The 18,004-nt window shown below is 35.0% G+C and overlaps 1 protein-coding gene and 1 non-coding gene across 2 annotated transcripts in view; both read left to right on the top strand.

The window, feature by feature from the left end:
* LOC136031115 (fibrillin-2-like) overlaps window positions 1-18,004 on the top strand; it is a 227,011-nt gene that overhangs the window by 63,067 nt on the left and 145,940 nt on the right. The window contains exons 7-11 of the mRNA XM_065710426.1: window positions 6,502-6,696; window positions 8,821-9,069; window positions 11,455-11,613; window positions 12,549-12,839; window positions 17,320-17,442. Of these exons, the coding sequence (XP_065566498.1) occupies window positions 6,502-6,696; window positions 8,821-9,069; window positions 11,455-11,613; window positions 12,549-12,839; window positions 17,320-17,442 (1,017 nt within the window). The remainder of the gene's footprint in view (window positions 1-6,501; window positions 6,697-8,820; window positions 9,070-11,454; window positions 11,614-12,548; window positions 12,840-17,319; window positions 17,443-18,004) is intronic.
* On the top strand, window positions 4,547-4,618 carry Trnad-guc (transfer RNA aspartic acid (anticodon GUC)). The gene has a single exon. It is a non-coding gene; the product is annotated as a tRNA-Asp (tRNA).

The following is an 18,004-nucleotide window of genomic DNA, read 5'->3' as shown; positions in this document are numbered from 1 at the left end:
TTTTGCTCCAGTTATTTAAGAATGACTCCTGAATTACAAAATGGCTTTTAATTATAATAATAAGCTCTTTTAAAAGTTCTATAAAAGTTTTAGCGTGAAGAGCAAAGTATTGCGGAGAGGGCGACCCCCCTAATATACGTAATAATTTCCGTTCGTTTTAAGTTTTTAGTGTTGCTGCTTACTTTCAGTTGAAAAAACTTTTTTTTTAAATTTAGTTTCTGATCTTTTTTAAATAATGCTGGGAGTTCCGGCTCCCCCTCCATTCAAAATTCCCTTCCCGTATGAAAAATTCCTCCATGGAAAGTTTCTCCCACGTAATCACCCCCTCCACCAGAAAAATCACCGCTGATACACGTTTGTATACTTCCCAATAACCAAGACCATATGTAAACATTGGGCAACGTTCATAGCTTACATGCCCTTCCCCTTGGCTCTGTGGGGGGTTAAGTCATCCTCAAAGACATATCTATTAGATTTTTCGACTATGCTAGAAAAAGTGGCTATCCCAAAATTTTGATTGGGCAACTTTGAGGAAAATGGGGGGGGGGAGAGGAGCAAGCTTCCATTCAATATTAACAATTTTTTTTAATTAAAAGCTATTAAAACTTTTGATTTCCGACCAAATGAACCCTCTCACGATCTTCTATGATCACTGCTGATCACCTGAATGACAAATATATTTGAAAAAAAAAAAAAACAAATAAACCCGCATCCGTGATCTTTCTTTCGTCCAAAAATGCAAAATTCCAAATTTTTCTACATAGGAGGTTGGCATGTCTACAGTAGGGTTCTCTGGTATGCTGAATCTGACGATATCATTTTCATTAAGATCACATGACATTTTAGGGATGTTTCCTCCCTTTTTCAAAAATTGGGCAATTTTTGACAGGCTCATAACTTGTGATGGGTAACATTAAATTTGATAAATTTTAAATATTTTGAATAAGCACCAAAATTCGATTCTTTTGATGTATCTGTTGCTATCAAGACTCTATTTCTTAGAGTTCCAGTTACTATTGAGCCGCATCGCTCCTTGCTTACAGTTCGTTACCACGAACTCTTCGATTTTGCCACCACATTAACATGACAAATTTTTCATTCACTCTTATGCTATGTTCTCATATAATTTGTAGCATAACATACCATATTTAGTTTTCAAAAAGACTTATGAAAAACGCGGTATTGGAATATTGATAAAAAATGAAAAGGAAAAGAAAAACACATGCACAATGCATGAACAACTGAAAAAGAGAAAACTAATAAATTGAGCTACTCAACAATGTTTAAAATTAGGGAGGAATTAGAATAGAGGTCACTATAAAGAACCCCCTATTTCGCATTTTGGTGTCCTCTCTCTCCACCCACACAGAATTGTGCAACGGTTAGTGAAACAGAACTGTTTGGATTGGATGGGTAGAAACTTACTCGTCCGAGTAAATTTTTGAAAATTAGGAAAAATCGTGGATTCTATTTTTAAATGAAAAAGACTCTCATATCCCCGTCTAAAGTTATGCACTTTTTGGCTGGAGTGGGCTCCAAATAAAAAAGAATAAATGTGAGTAAAAAATCAGCAAAAATCTATTATCATATGCAAGGGCGTATTTAGGGGGGGGGGTTAGAGGGCTTGATCTGCTCCCCATCGAAATGTTTGTTCGATTCGCAAAACTATTACAAAAATGAATATAAACAAATTTTTTATGCGAATTTAAAGTTCTTTTTTTGTAAAAGCCCTCCGAAAAATCCTTTAGTACCCCCCTTCCCAAAAAACCTGGATAGGGCCCGATGATGCGGCACCCGAAGGTGTAGCTTTCCATTGAAGGCATAGTAGTTTTTGGGGATCAAAAAGCCTTGTCAAATTTGACTAATTAATTGCTGTTAATTTTTTACAGTTCAGCGTGGTATTACTAAGGTATTATTAATGTATTGCTGGTATTATTAAGACGCCCTAGAGCGTCTTAATTATGAGACAACCAATAGATAAATCTTAGAAAATCGAGGTTTTTGGGTATGAATAGACCTTAAAGGGGTCCAGGGACAAAGAAGTTATTATTTTCATGTCCTTGGAACCTACTCAAGACCTACGTCGACCTCAATAACCTTACGTAAGACCTTACATAATACATATAGATATGAGTTATTTATTTACCGCAATGTTTAGCAACATAATATTTATATTGTGAAAGTGTCCAAGATAGAATTATGCATTATGCACACAACTAATTGAAATTAATAATTAAAATACTCATACTGAAAAATACTTAACAGAAAAATTAAGATTTTTTTTTCAAATGTCAACCTAACCGCGAGACGGAACGAAACAAAAAAGCTTGACAAAATTGAGCAACTTTTTACTTCTTCCGTTAACATGTCAAGAATGGATCTATTTGACGAAAAAAAATACTTGAGTTCGTGCAGGCAAGAAAGTATTTACGAATCCAAGGACCCTGCTTTCAAGGACACGCAGTTAAAACAAGGCTCTTGGAGAACCTGAGCCAAAGCTTAGCTTCTACAGGAAAAATTGTCACTGGCAAGCACCGTTGGGACTCGAAGGATTTGTATGTTTAGTCGAACATTCAAAGCTCACTTAGCAGGACAGAAATATGGACAAGAAAAATGGACAAAAAGCCCAAAGATGATTTACACGAATAGTTCACATCAATAAGAATCGTCTCGAACTAGAGAGAAACAGAGATGCAAAAATTAATCCGAACTGAAGAAAGAAAATATACTTTTTTTACAAATCGAAATTAGACCGAACGCCTTGCAACTGGCAGGGCAGAACGAGATAACCTAGAATCAGAGACATTGTTTCATCAACTGTGTTGTCGCAACAGTCGCGTAGCATGAACGTTTTGATTTTCTAACAAGTTGTTCGTGTTCTTCTGATAAAAGATCTACAATGGATGATTTATAAACATTTTCTCGTGTCCATAATATCTGAGAATTTATCTATTTTATGGACTATTTTACAATATACAAAGGTGATACCACGATATTGCCCAGAAATGAAACGGTGAAACAAAAGATATACAACTCGGATCCCCATTCAAAACTCTTTTCCATGCACGTAGGGAGGTTTTTTCGAGGGAGGGGTCGAGAAAAAATATGGGTAATTTGACTGAGGAATACACATAACATTTGCAAAACTTAGAATTTCGGGGAGGGGGATGGGCTGCGAGGCTCTTCCTCTACGTTCGTCCTTGCTCTTTCCATGTAAGTTATCACTCGGGGCACCATTAGCAATAGATGTATGGAAAAATTGGCTTTTTTTGCTGATTCTAAATATATTACATAAAAAAAGACAAGTTATTTTTAACTGAAGTAAGGAACGACGTTAAAACTTAAAACGAACAGAAATTATTCCGTATATGAAAGGAGCTGTCCCCTCTTCAGCATATCACTTTTTACGCAAAATTTTTGATTCTTTGTCACAACTCTACTTTCAAAACAATAAAACCTTTTGCGTAAAGAGCCAGGCGTTAATTTTAGAGGGTGTTTCTCCCCTATTTTAAAAATCCGGCAAATTTTCTCAGGCTTGTAACATTTGATGGGTAATACTAAACTTTATGAATCTTATATATTTAGAATCAGCATAATAAGCTGATTCTTCTGATGTGTCTATTCATATTAAAGTTCTGTTCTTTAGCGTTTCGGTTACTATTGAGCCGGGTCGCTCCTTACTTAGTTCCTTACCAACTGCTTGATAAAGTTCATTAGGTTTAGTGTACTCATCAAAAGCCAAGAGCCTGAGAAAATATGCTTGATTTTCGAAAAAGGGGAAAAACACCCCCCAAAAAGTCAAGGAATCTTAATAAAAATCGTACGATCAGATCAGCGTATCAGAAGACCTTACAGCTAAGGTTTCAAGCTCACATCTGTAAAAATGTGGAATTTTGTATTTTTCGACAGAAGAAAGATCACGGATGCGTGTTTATTTATTTTATGTTTCCCAGGGGTGGTCGTATCCAACCAATGGTCCTAGAATATTGAAAGAGGGCTCATTCAAATGGAAATTTAAAGTTCTAATGATCTTTTTAAGTGACAAAAAAAAAGCGCAACGACAGACTTAGCGATTGTCAAGCTAAGAAATTTTCAAATTTCGTAAACACAAGCGTATTCTAAGTCGGCTTTCGGCCAAGGAGGTTTATCCTAGAGAATTTTTTTTATTTTTAATAATTCATGGAAATGCTTATTACAGAGGTAGCAACTCATAAAACATCTCTTGAAATGCTGCGTGCTAAATTAACTGTAATTGTCTTTTTTAGTGTCCATGCTTTGTAAATCCTAAATATATGTCCTGAAAACGGTGATTCTTCTTAAAAAAAAAACCCACCTAATCATTGGTAGGCTACACTTGCACTTGACGTACAGCTGTATGTATAATACGGTATACGAGGCAGCATCGTGGTATTTTCCAAGTTTTTCCTAGAATTATGGATGATATTTTAGAACTTGTAATTTAGTTAATTTAATGGTTCTAATAATAAAATGCAATGCACTACGAGTTTTTTCATCTTTATATCTAAGTTTATGCTCATTATATAAGTCCTCGGTAGTATAGTGGTCAGTATCCCCGCCTGTCACGCGGGAGACCGGGGTTCGATTCCCCGCCGGGGAGGTTTTTTTGTTATTTATTTTAACATTCGGAGCAAACTCCTCTTTACTAAATTGCTCTACTAATACTACTACTACTAAATACTCACCGCTGTACCAAGCCTTCTGCAATCAACACAGCTACGCACGCTCTTCCTCCATCCCAGTCTATTCAAGCCTCCCTCTCTCCACCCTCCCAGGAAGTTCCCATTTCCTTTGAATCTTTCTTTATGACATCCTCCCACCCCAGATGAGGACGACCTGCTTTCTGTTTAGCCCTAGACGGTTGGCAAAAAAGGACAATCTTCGGCAATCTGTCATCCTCTATCCGTAGAACTTGCCTTAGTCATCTGAACCTTTCTTTCGTTATAGCCCTAGAAAGTGGGATTGAACCACATTTTTCGTACAGCCTACAGTTTGGAATACGATAAGTCAGCTGGGTACCCAAAACAATCCATAGGTAATTTCTCTGGGATACTTCTAGTAAATCTTCATCCGCTTTTCGGAGTGCCCATGCACTGGTATCACTGTACCTTCCAATATTCTAATCTTGGTTTGGAGACTTATCTTCTATTCTCCCAAACTTTTTTTAACTGTGAAAAACACCTTGAGCCTTGGCTATTCTAGTTTTAACATCTTCACTTCTCCCACCGTCTTTACTAATAATACTACCGAGGTAAGTGAGGCTGCCCCCTGATCAATCTTCTCGCTACCCAACGTCACTTTTTCATCTTCACTTATTCCTAGCCTTAATGACTTAGTCTTCTTAACGTTCAATTTTGAAGCTATTCTAGCACCCTACCTGAAGCCTATTCTAGCACCCTGAAGCTGCCCACAGGATCAATCTTTTCGTTACCCAACTTCACCTTTTCATCTTCACTTATTCTTAGCCTTAGTGACTTTGCTAAATTAAATTAAACTAAAGCTTGCTTTTAAGTTTTCTAGATTTTACTAGGTAACACTGCAGATCTAGTGGCATTAGTAATATAAAACTCCCATTAAACTCATGTAAAAGAATCAAAGGTAGCTTTTTTTGTAAATCCCCATGCTCTTTAATCTATGTGCTGGGTATTGTGAACCTATAAGGCTTCTGAGTTCATTGCCCAGGTCCGTTTGACTTAACGCCTTTGTTGTGTAAATTATTCATGTTGGGTGTGGGGAAATATTTCGAAGAGCCTACAAAACAGATTTGACATAGCAGTGGAAAATGAAAAGTAATGGAACTGTATAAGATGCTAATAATAGCTATTCATTTAATATAAGTAATTTATTCCAAGACAAATTCTGATTTTTGTTCAGTCTCTTATTTAAATTCCAAAAATTATGTGTACGATTTTGTTGCGTGTTATTTGTTGGCTAGTTGTAAGACTCGTTTTTTTGTTTTTTTTTTATTCATTCAACATAGGACATCGCTGCCTGGAGTAAAATCCTTAGTGCACCAGTATGGTCTTGGGAACGTAACAAGTTCTAATAAACGAAGTTTAACAAGATATACCAAACTCAAAGCACAGCATAAGTATACATATACGAACAGTAGTGAAAAATTTCTTCAAAAATGACACACATCATAACGAGCTGACCGGGAAGTTCCCAGTACGCCAGAGCAATAGTTTCAGTTGCTACATGATTTCCCATCGGATCGAATCGTAGCTTATGCATGACTTTTGTTATTGCGTGTGCACGAAGAGGCTGAGTCATGAAGAGAAATTTAGATTGATTGGTTTCAAAGATCTTTAATGGAGAGTATAGGACTTTTCGTTACTGTTCATATATATACCTATGCTGTGACTCAAAGCAGTTATTTGTGTGGGAAATAGTGCGTACTTTTAATTCACGCTTTTAACAAAGCAAATATTTGACACATTACCATTGCCTTTTCGGTGAATCTCTCTTTGATTTCCTTTTTAGATTATAGAACTGGACCATGTTTCACAAGAGTTAAAAGTGATACGTGTCAGGGACAGCTACCTGGTGTTGTTTGCACCAAGCAGTTATGCTGTGCAACAATTGGCAAAGCTTGGGGCCATCCATGTGAGCATTGTCCACAAAAGCTAGACTGTGATAAAGGCTTCCTGAAGAACATACACACTGGACAATGTGTTGGTAAGCCATCCTCTTTTGTCTTTACTATTCAAAAAAAGAAACCTTGCTACTCTGCACTTACAACTGGATCTAAGATTAAGTTTAAGCTGTTTAATCCTTGCAGATTATTTAGGAAAGCCTCGAGAAATTTAGCTTGTGTGTTTTGCTGATTTTATCGATGAAAAGATAAAGTTTCGTGGGAACAATACAATGTGGAAAGGATGCTGCGGTCCAAATAATCGCAGATTTACAAAGTAAATTATTTCAATTTGTGACAAATTGTGCGACTGGTTCAATACTACAATAAATAGCTGTATGCTACTCTTCGTTTCTTTGGAAACTAAGGTGCTTCAGAAGTTGCAAAAAACAACCGTTTCATACAATCAAAACGTCTATACCTGACGTCTTGATAAATACCATCGTAAATTAATAAATATTAAATGGAATGAAATTTTATTTTAAAAGATAAGGTACATCGAAGCAGGGAAGAGAGGGGATGGGAGTAGCACCAGCAAAACGCCTCTCGTTTTTCTGGAGGGGAATACATTTTTTACATTCGCCGACCTCAAACAGTTCCCTTCTTGCTACGCCACAACTACACGGTTGTCCTTCAATGGGCTCGCGATTCGAGTCACCTCTGATTGCAACTTGTCGAGCCTAAGGAGGAGGTTTCTGAACCTAACAGTCAAATATTTTGTTATGAGGGGAGGGAGGGTAACGAGTTTACACAGTTTTGCTGGTTATTTTTACCTACTCGGATGAAGATTTAAGTAGAATTATGGTTATGGATAGGATTGCTGATAAAAAAAAAAAACAACAAACAAACCGTGGTTCTTACTCTGATCTGTTGTTGTCTATGCAATCTTGACCTAAACTCCTTTTTTTCAACTTTTGCGACAATAGATAGAATTGTAAAAATTGTCATTTACAGAAACCCGTTCACTATTTTATGCAAAATTGAACTAAATCTCTTTTTTTTAAACTTTTATGACAATAGGTAGAATCGTAAAAATTGTCATTTACAGAAACCTGTTCGCTATTTTATGCAAGCTTTAGATGGTTGTTTAAAGGCCAAGGGCGTAACTGTAGCTGGGTTTGATTTGTTTTTGGATGGTAGTTATGGATAGTATCTAACATTTATTCAGGTCATGTTTGTGGAGGGGGAGGGTGTTAACCCTAATTTTTTTTTTTTGGGGGGGGGGACATTAAGCATAGTATGATTTTTGAATGTGTTTACCATTGGATGAAAACTAAGAAGCTGAACCTGAGACTCGTGACAGAAAATTATTTTTTATAGATGTTGCCCGAAAATTTTCAAAAATACGTAAAGAGATAAAATTAATATTAAGCTTGAAGTTCAATTGATAGCGTAAAAGCCACCAAACTGTACATTTTGGGTACCCTGCTGTACTTTCCGTGATTTTTGTTTCTGGTTTTGGCAGTGTCTTTAAGAAAAAGGATCCAGCCCTAATTAAAATCCTGTTATTGTATCACAAAATTTGCTGGCCACATTAAATGGATGCATTTTTGTAGAAGAGATTCGACCCAGACTAACCATGACCTCAGATAACCATGTTACAGCATAGGAAGTTCATAATCAAAGCAGTGGTGCCAATTTGTTAAAATTTGTAGGAATTGCAAAATATGTTTTCAAGATGTAGAGAGGGATAGTTTTTTTTTTGTTTTTCTTTTGGTGTTTTCAATAAAGATACCAAAAGTGGGTATTTCTCAAAGAAAATACCAAACAAAGGTATTTTTCCAAATCTAGGTAGGAGGGCAAAAAAGTAGAGGGAAGGAGCAATTCAGGAAGGCACAAAAGTAGAGGGAAAATGAATTGTCATTTAGTCGTGTTTTTGGTCTATAATTTTGCTCCAAAACTCATAGGGAGCAGGATTTAGAATAATATTATATATGCGTGAGCTAATAGCTATTTAAATGTTCCTGATTGGCTGCTTTTAGTTTTTAGGCTGCTAATTTTACATTGCATATTAATACTGCACAGGATGGCTGGGCCCCAACCCCCCATTGCACTTCCTGGCTGAAGGGCCATGAAACGGAGATCAGCACCGCCGGTTTGGACCTTAAGGGTCTAGTACCGCCTTACTTACTTGCTTACTTACTTAATACTTACATTTGCACTTTTAGACATTGATGAATGTGAAGCAATTCCTGCCCTATGCGAAGGAGGAAAATGTGTGAATACTGTCGGCTCGTTTATCTGTGAATGCCCACCTGGTCAAACGCGTGATGAGGACACAAACGAATGCGTTGATGCTGATGAATGCTTACAAGGGGATATCTGCCAAAATGGTCAATGCACAAACACAGAGAATGGGTATTTCTGTACATGCAACCGAGGATTTATACCAAGCCAAGATAGGAAGTCCTGCATTGGTAAGGATATTCATATTACAAGTAAAAAAAAATAATACATGGACATTTTATCCAGGGAAAACCAAAAGTAATAATACACAGAAGTCAATTAACTGTTCTATGAAAGTCAATTTTTATTTGTCTAATGTAGCCTTAAATAAAGAAAATATTCCAAAAAACGGCTGTTGGGCCACACAACATGTATTGATAGATAGATAGATAGATAGGTAAGTGTATTTTAAAGCCGAATATACAGCCATGCACACAGTACACTAACATAAACGGAAGACACAAATAACATAAACTTTTATCAGCGATCATCATAAAACGCTTAAATGAAACACTGCATTACCCTAATACTAGTACTTAATACTTGAAAAAGGTCATTGAAAAGAACGCTTAGCACTCAGAAAAAGACATAAATAAAACATTGCATTTACTTTATACTGAGATTTATTTGTTTCTTTATTATTATTTTTTTCTTTATTTAACAAAATTTCCAGATACCTTGCTACTCTACAAATAAACTGAGGCGACGTACTATTAAAGACACCTGGAAGTATCTTTTTAATCTTGCACTAATTGGCAGGCAGTTAGCTCTGAGCTGCATCCACAACGTAAAATATCTAGCTGGTAAATTCAGCTTAAAGTAGAACTCCTATCCATGAACCACCTTAACATCCTTATAAAACTTTAATGTTTCTGATTTGTTTTCCCTCCTCACTCAATCTTTGAATTATTTGATTCTCTAGTACTATCTTAATCTCATTCTCCCAATTTGTATTTATATCCGTTGGTCCTCTACCTTCATTCCAAACAAAGGAAAACCCTGTTTTGTCTAAAATGTCTTATTTTTTAGTGACCATGATCTTTTTTTCCCCGCGAGAGTAAATCTTCATGTATATTCTACTCCCAGGTTGGACCATGGTGATTTTCAGCCGTAAAAGCAAATTGTGACCTTTTTTTCTAATTATTTTGCCAAAGATCCTCCCCCTGCCTGAGAGTATTGATAAATTTCATTGAAATGTATCAAAATTAGCGTGTTTTGGCCAAAAAACTTTTCTCTGAAACTGTTGAAACCCTTTTAGTTTTCTCCTAAAGCCCTGTAAAACTCTCTATTCGTAACACCTTAGAATCTAGACTGTGTTCATGGGTGCCGAGTTTTTTTAAGAGAAGGTTGAGATCCTAAGGTGGGTACCCACTCTTTGAACACCAATATGTACAATGTAGATTTGGAAATTTCTATGTTGTCCGTTCAAATAAATATATTTTAACAGGTTTTTACTTGACCTTTAAAATTAAACATGCATCCCGAAGATCGTTCATCTTATTAAATCCTTTTTTTATTTAGTAAATATATCACGTTTCAAAGACAGAACCTTTGCAAAGATAACCTAATATGGCTTGCACATTATTTCAGAAGATTAACTGTTCTGAGATTCGCTATAATTATCCATTCAAATCGAGAAAATTTGCACCTAAGAACTGCTCTTATTATGTTCAATGTGTTCTCTTCTTTTTTTAATTGTAGGTTTACTACAGTGCACAATCCGAAAAATAGTTATGAGTCATTTCATTAATGTCAGGTTATGCACTATTTTGTTGTTGTATTTACTTCTGTTTTTAGTGTAAGCTCATTGTTTAAAGCTTGAACAATAATTTGATCCTTTTATAGATGCATACTAGAAGATGAATCATTCCAACTTAACAAACACAGACCTAGTTGAACGTTTTCATCATTATAAGAATTTGGTTGATAAAGTTTAAGACTAAAAATTTGACTCAAGGCCGTATCAGGGCTGGTTGCCTGGTTTACCTCCCCGCCCCCTCCCATTGTCTGGTTTACTTTTCTGAATGTACAATAGGTCTGATAAAAACACTTTTGTAGATGGACTCTGCCCACTCTGAAATGAATTGGACAAACCTAACGCAAAATACTGGTTGTAGTAGGACAAGTTGACTATTGGGACTAGTTAATTTAGCATAACATTTTCAAAATGATTTTATTTCAGTGAATACATCAGGTTTTTATTTGCGTCTTTTTTCCTATTTATACTTATTATTCTTACCTCATCGTAAGAGTTTCCAACTTAGGAGATTCTGCGATCCTCTTAGTAGATAGATAAATCATCAGGCTGGTAACAAGAAGGATGAAATAACATTAGTTGCATATACAAGTGTTTTAATTTTTGGCCATCATTGTAAACTTTAAGTATTTTTTGGCATTATTGGTTTTTGTAGTCTAGTTTCCATCTTCTTACTCTTTTAAAAGCTTGCAATTTGCATACTTGTAATTTTATTGTTAATTCAATTTTATGCTTTTATTTCATATTAATAACACATTTATTAATAGTAAACAATTTTTAGTATCTTAACTAATTTTCCTTATTCTCAAAATAATTATAGATGTGAGGCGTGGTAACTGCTATTCAACTATCACAAGAAATGGAAACTGCAGAAACAAGCTACCGATCAAGTTAACAAAGAAAGATTGTTGCTGTGGACTGAACATGGGCAAAGGATGGGGGGACGGAACCTGTGAACTCTGTCCCGTTAGAGGTGATGGTAAGCTGGAATAATTTTATAAACTCGTTATGGCAAATCTTTTGGTGAATTGAACAGTGTGGTTCCTTTAGTTTGTTAAAAATCGAGTATGATAATGTTTTGCTATGGGTAAAACGTTTTCCATGCTTTCTGGATATTATCTGGTGTAGTTATCTGACGTGACATTATGTTCAGAATGAAGCAATTTACATTCTTGCTTTGATTTCACGTTGTGCCGTGTTATCTCTCAATTTGAATAATTTCTCAGACCCTATTTCCCACATATAAAAAAAATGAGAGAAAAAAGAAGAAAAAAAGAACAGGTAACATTTTTAAACAACAGCAGCAGAAAAAAGTGAGAATTTAATTTTTTATTTTTGTGGTCTTTTCGTTTGCCTGATATATAATTATTTATAGATATGAAACCGAAATATTTTAATTTTTTTATTTCTATTTGTATCAGCTGTATTTACCATAAACTAAGTTTTATTTTTAAAATTTTATTTATAAATTCGAACCTTTTCTTTAACTTACAATCAAATCATAATGTAACTCCATATTTACTCTATGAGTGTCCATAATAAAATATTAAAACCAAGCTTTAACCTGGAAATTGCATACGAATCGTTTGTCACTAAAAAACAAACACAAAGCGTTAATCGCTTTTTTCTGATGGTTTGTGGACAATATTTTAAAGATGAATATTAAATTCAACCAGAAACATCCGGAAGATTTTTTTTTTTTTTGGGGGGGGGGGAAATATAGACATAAGAAACAAAAACAAAATCAGTTATGCATATGACAATTATAAAAAGTAGATAATGCATAAAACTATGACTTAGGGGCTAATCTCCTCCCCGTGCGTAAGCATGTTTTTGGGGATATGGTATTCATCTCAGTAACTCTAGGAATATTTCATATTTGTGTTTCATGCATACTTTCTTGTATTATTTCAGACGAGTACGCCTCATTATGTTCAGAGCCTGGATCATTGACTCAAGTAAATGAATGCGCTCTTAGACCAGATATTTGTGGACAAGATGGAAAGTGTATCGATACCCCAGAGGGATACAGATGTGAATGTAAACCGGGTTTCCAAGTTACAACTTCTGGAGTCTGTGAAGATATCGACGAATGTAGAGAGAGTGGAGTCTGTGATGGAGGCAGATGTACTAATGTACCAGGAAGCTTTAAGTGCGTTTGTCCTCCAGGGTTTGATTTATCTGAAGATGGAAGGTCATGTATTGGTAAGCCAATTCTGCTCGATCGTTTTCTGTTCTATTTAAATTTCCATGAGTGAAGGGCTGAAGTGGCCATTCAGCTGGATACCCAAAACAATCTGAAGACAATTTCTCTGGAAAACATATAGCAAATCTTCCTTAGTTTTTCAGAGTGCTCATACTTCAGAACCATATTTGACCACTGTCATCTCTGTAGCTTCCATTATTCTAATCTTGGTTTGCAGAAGTATCTTCCTATTCTTCCAAACTTTTTCAATGGTGAAAAAAAACCCGACCCTTGGCTATTCTACTTTTAACATGTTTACCGCTCCCACCATATTTACTAATAATACTACCAAGGTAAGTGAAGCTTACTTCAGAACCATATTTGACCACTGTCATCACTGTAGCTTCCATTATTCTAATCTTGGTTTGCAGACGTATCTTCCTATTCTTCCAAGCTTTTTCAATGGTGAAAAAAAACCTGAGCCTTGGCTATTCTACTTTTAACATGTTCACCACTCCCACCATATTTACTAATAATACTACCAAGGTAAGTGAAGCTTACTTCAGAACCATATTTGACCACTGTCATCACTGTAGCTTCCATTATTCTAATCTTGGTTTGTACACATATCTTCCTATTCTTCCAAACTTTTTCAACGGAGAAAAAAAAACCTGAGCCTCGGCTATTCTACTTTTAACATGTTCACCGCTCCCGCCATATTTACTAATAATACTACCAAGGTTAGTGAAGCTGCCCAATTTATCAATTTTTTCGTTATCCAACCTAACCTTTCTATCTACACTTATTCGTAGCCTTAGGGACTTTTTTTTTTATTAATTATTATTATTATATAATTATTTTTCAGAGTTATTTTTAGAGTCTGTAATTACCACACTTACTCAAATCACCTATCTTATGCAGGGGTTTAATTAGGATTTTCCTAAAAACGCTATGTCCCCTTTTTTCAAAAATTACATTCATAATCTTCAGTAGCTTGTTTCTAATCTCGTAGCCACCGTATTTTAGAAACTCATTTACCACACTATCAGTGCCTGGGGCCTCATCATTTTTTAATCCTTTTAGTACTGTCACAAATTTTTGCTCACAAAATAAATCTTCCTTCACATCCATGGTGTCACAAGCTTTTTCATTTTCCTCTATATCTTTTCCTTTACCTCAATCCCGGTTTATCATATTCTCAAAATGTTCTGCCCATATCTCTTTAATTCCTTCTTTATCACTAACTGTGGGCGAGACAAGATTGACTACACTCCCAATTTTTAATATGCGAGTAAAATATTTTATTATTATGCCGTCTAGCTGCATCTTCCAGATTCCCGGTAATTTTGTCCATGGTCTCCGTTTCACACCTCCTTAGTTCATATTTTAATGCGTTCTCCACTTTATTTACATTCCTCTTATTTTCATATGGTCTGTCACTCAGATAATTTTTGTAGAAGCCCTCTTCTTCTCTTTGTTAAACATAAAGCTTTTTCTCTAAAATTCCTAGCTGCGTTCCTAACTTTCTTCCCTAAGACACGATCAGCTACTTCGCAACTTATTTTCATAAAATTATTTCATCCATACTCTGTATTGTCAAATTTTAAACTCTCCAGGCTAGTATTCAACTGTTCCTGAAAAGTTTTTCACAAATTTTCATTATGGCGTCTATAAACCTCATAATTTCCCGGAAGGTCGTTACCCTTCCCATATTTCAGTTTTAAATTAACCCTAGACACTACTAGATAGTGATCTTTGCTTTTACATCAATAACAGCACTCCTATACGTTATAGTATATTGTATTGATCCTGCCAGTCTTCATGTTAAAATAATATAATCAATAAGGTTAGCTATTCTACCATCATTTGAATATTATATTAACTTATGGGCTATTTTATTACCAAATACTGTATTGGTTATAACTAGATTATTATACCTACAGAATTGCAGCAGTCTGTATTGGTTACTGTTTTCTTTTCCTACACTAAATTTTCCTAGGCTAGGATTCCATCTATACCTATTTCTACCGACCTGGGCATTAAAATACTCCAATAAGAACACCATATTTCTACCAGGGACACTGTCTATTTGTTCCTGTAACTGTAAGTAAAATTCCTCTGAGTCACTACTATCTCCATTAGTCGGTTCTACAGGGGAATTTACTACTTTGACTGATACCCTACACTTTTTAGTCGTAAAATGAGCGATTAGTATTCTATTATTGATACTTTTCCGCCCTAGACAAGACTAAGCAGCTTCCTTATTCATCATGAGCTATACTCCCAGCCTATGTACTCCATCCTTCCTGCCTGAGTAAACAAATTCTATATCACCGAATTTCATGTTTCTTACCCATGGTATATGCGTTTCTGAAACTCGTAATAAGTCCAGTTTGAAGCGCCTGAATTCTTCAGTCAAAGTGTCGGTGTGAAAGCTATTTTTTTAGCGTCGTAACATTCCAAGTTGCTATTTTCATATTCTTTACATCATTAAAATTATTTTGGCCTTAGTAAAAGCAATTGTCCCGGAAACCAGTACAGAACGGGGACCACCACATTCATCGTTCTGTATAATTAGTGTCATTCGATGGTTAGTGTTAACAAGAAAAGCAACTTTGAAATTTGTCTTTTAAAAAAATATCGTTGATCATTATTTGAACTAGGGAAACAGTCTAAGTACCTGTTTTTCGGTTCTCTTTTTATGTTGGTTATAATCCCGTTGGTTATTATTGAATTACGTTCTGATTTAGAGAACCAAATTTTTGAAATTTAAAGAACGGAATTTGTAAAGCTTACGCGCCGAGAGACTATTTCTCTAGCAAGCCTGAACTTTCTATGAACAACTGTTTGTCTTTTTTCTAGAATATTTAACTTCTGCAGAAGTTTCTGAAGTCTGGGATATATTCTTAGATTTTTTTAAGGAAACAATTCATCTAATAAACAGTCCAAATGCTTTAAACGCATAAAGATATGGCAGCATGGAAAAAACTATTCAGAAAGTTTTTCTCATTGAAACATGCAATTTTATTGACTAATTTTGTAATTTATTGGATACAATTAGGAAGTTTAAAGAACGGAATTTGGGAGAAACTTCCAAAGTGTTTTTTTAGTGTTCAATACTCTTCATTTTAAAGACTGAGAGATAGCTTTACCAGTGTTTCTGAATCTATTATTAGTTGGTTCAAGATTCTAAATTCTTTTTACCTTGATTCATTATAAGCCGTCGTAACTCACTTAGTATGTTGGAGTATCCCCTGTTGTGTACTAAGAGGACAAGTTTCGCCAGTAAAATTGATAACAGTAGTGTTAAGGAATGCTGTAACCAATGATTATGGGAAACTGATAAAAGAGCAAACTCACTTGCTTTTCTGAGAAAAAAAACAAGAAAAAAACAGCCATTTCTTTTCATTATTCTACCGAATCAAGAAAGCTATTATAAAAAAATACATACGAATATTGTTTCAGATTTTTTAAGTCACAATTTTTTACTTTTCAATAAATCCACCGATTTTGCCCAAAAGCCACAAAATAAACCATACCTTAACTTTTTTTTATTACTAATAAAAATAGCTTAAAAATTAAAGAATTCGTATGATTTCTGAAGATTTAAGGTTGGATCTATAAAATTTTAGATAATTTAAGTGTATGTGGGATTTATAATAGTGGAAATTGGTATTAGCATCAGAAAGAAAAATGACCACTGCCATCTAGCGCTTAGTGATTCTATTCCTTTTTAAGCGTACCGCAAAACACTGCATACCCATCTTTTCAGGTACTTTAGATGGGAAGGAAGGTGAAAAAACAGAATGTTTTCAACAGTGGACCTTCTTGGTTAAAGTAACTAGCCTACTTAACCTGCCACGATTTGTGCAAGCTATCCCAAGCCCACTCTATGCAAACTAGATTTCGACTTAAAATAATTCTTAAGAGAAAAATCATGAAAAATTATTACTTAAAGGGAAATTCCAGCTTGAATTTTGTATCAATGCAGATTTATAAATTACTTAATTATAATTATATTGTGAATTACTTATCATATTTTGCTGTGACATTTTCCGCTTTTCTAATGAAATCGTCAGCTACCACACTGGGTGCGCCGTTACAAGTTTTAAATATCTATTTTTCCACGTTAAACCGCCGAATATCCAACTCTTATTAAATTATCTACTCTCTTTGATTGGATCTAAAGAAATAGACTATATAACTGGACTCGAAATTTTAATAAATTGAAAAGCTGATTCGGATTTTTCTAGTTCTTTACAATGCAGTCTATTGTTAGTGACGCTGATAGTTTTTAATATCTGTTAAAACATTGTTCAGTCGCCGAAAATTCCTCCCTTTTCGGTCTCCCATTTAGTTTTTTGCTGTAATCTTGCAAGCTTGTCGGCAAAATTTAGTTTTACAATTTGTGTGTTGTTGCATTTACTTCTTTTTTATCGTTAGTATTCTGAAATTTTCGATTGCAACTTTTTTACTGATCTCTTATTTCTTATAATTCAGATCACAATGAATGTGGTGAAACTGGAATGTGCGCCAACGGAATTTGCATTAACATGGATGGCTCTTTCAAGTGTCAATGCAGGGATGGCTATGTATTGTCAGCCAGTGGCTTTTCTTGCATAGGTAAGAAATTAAATGTAATCCTCAACCTCACATTAATTCTGAAGTCAAGGTGACAACCCAAGCTCCCTCCACCAATATCATAAGAAATAAGCTCATTTTTTATCAAGTGGAAGTTTTTAACTTTGCTGTTGATTTCTGGTCTCTGAGACTCTAGTGGAAAAAATAATAAAACCTTCGGGCAGTAAAATAGTCGGTTGGAAGAGCTACCTTAAATTGTACTTCAATTCATTTTCTGCCTCAGAAATTGCCAGCTATCGATGGACGATCAGAAATGAAACAAGTAGTTTCACAAGTCTCGTTGTTTGGGGATATCGCATAAAAGTCTTATATTATTTTGATTCAAGGTGACAACTCAACGGTTTCTCTTTCGTTCTATTCGTTTGAAAATTAGATGAAAAAAAATTCTATCCATATGCCTTAGAACAACAACGTTTATTGTTTTACTTTCACATTATTACTAAGAGAGTTCTTCAATTTGGCATGCATTATAAGCTTTTTCTTGGAGTCTGATTGCCTGATCCTTTAAACTCTTCGGTTAAGGGTTGTTTTTCTTTCTCGAGAT

The sequence above is a fragment of the Artemia franciscana genome, chromosome 9 (assembly GCF_032884065.1).
Source record: "Artemia franciscana chromosome 9, ASM3288406v1, whole genome shotgun sequence".
NCBI classification, from domain to species: Eukaryota; Metazoa; Arthropoda; class Branchiopoda; order Anostraca; family Artemiidae; genus Artemia; species Artemia franciscana.
Note: the sequence above shows the minus strand (reverse complement) of the source record. Positions and strands in the feature narration are given on the sequence as shown.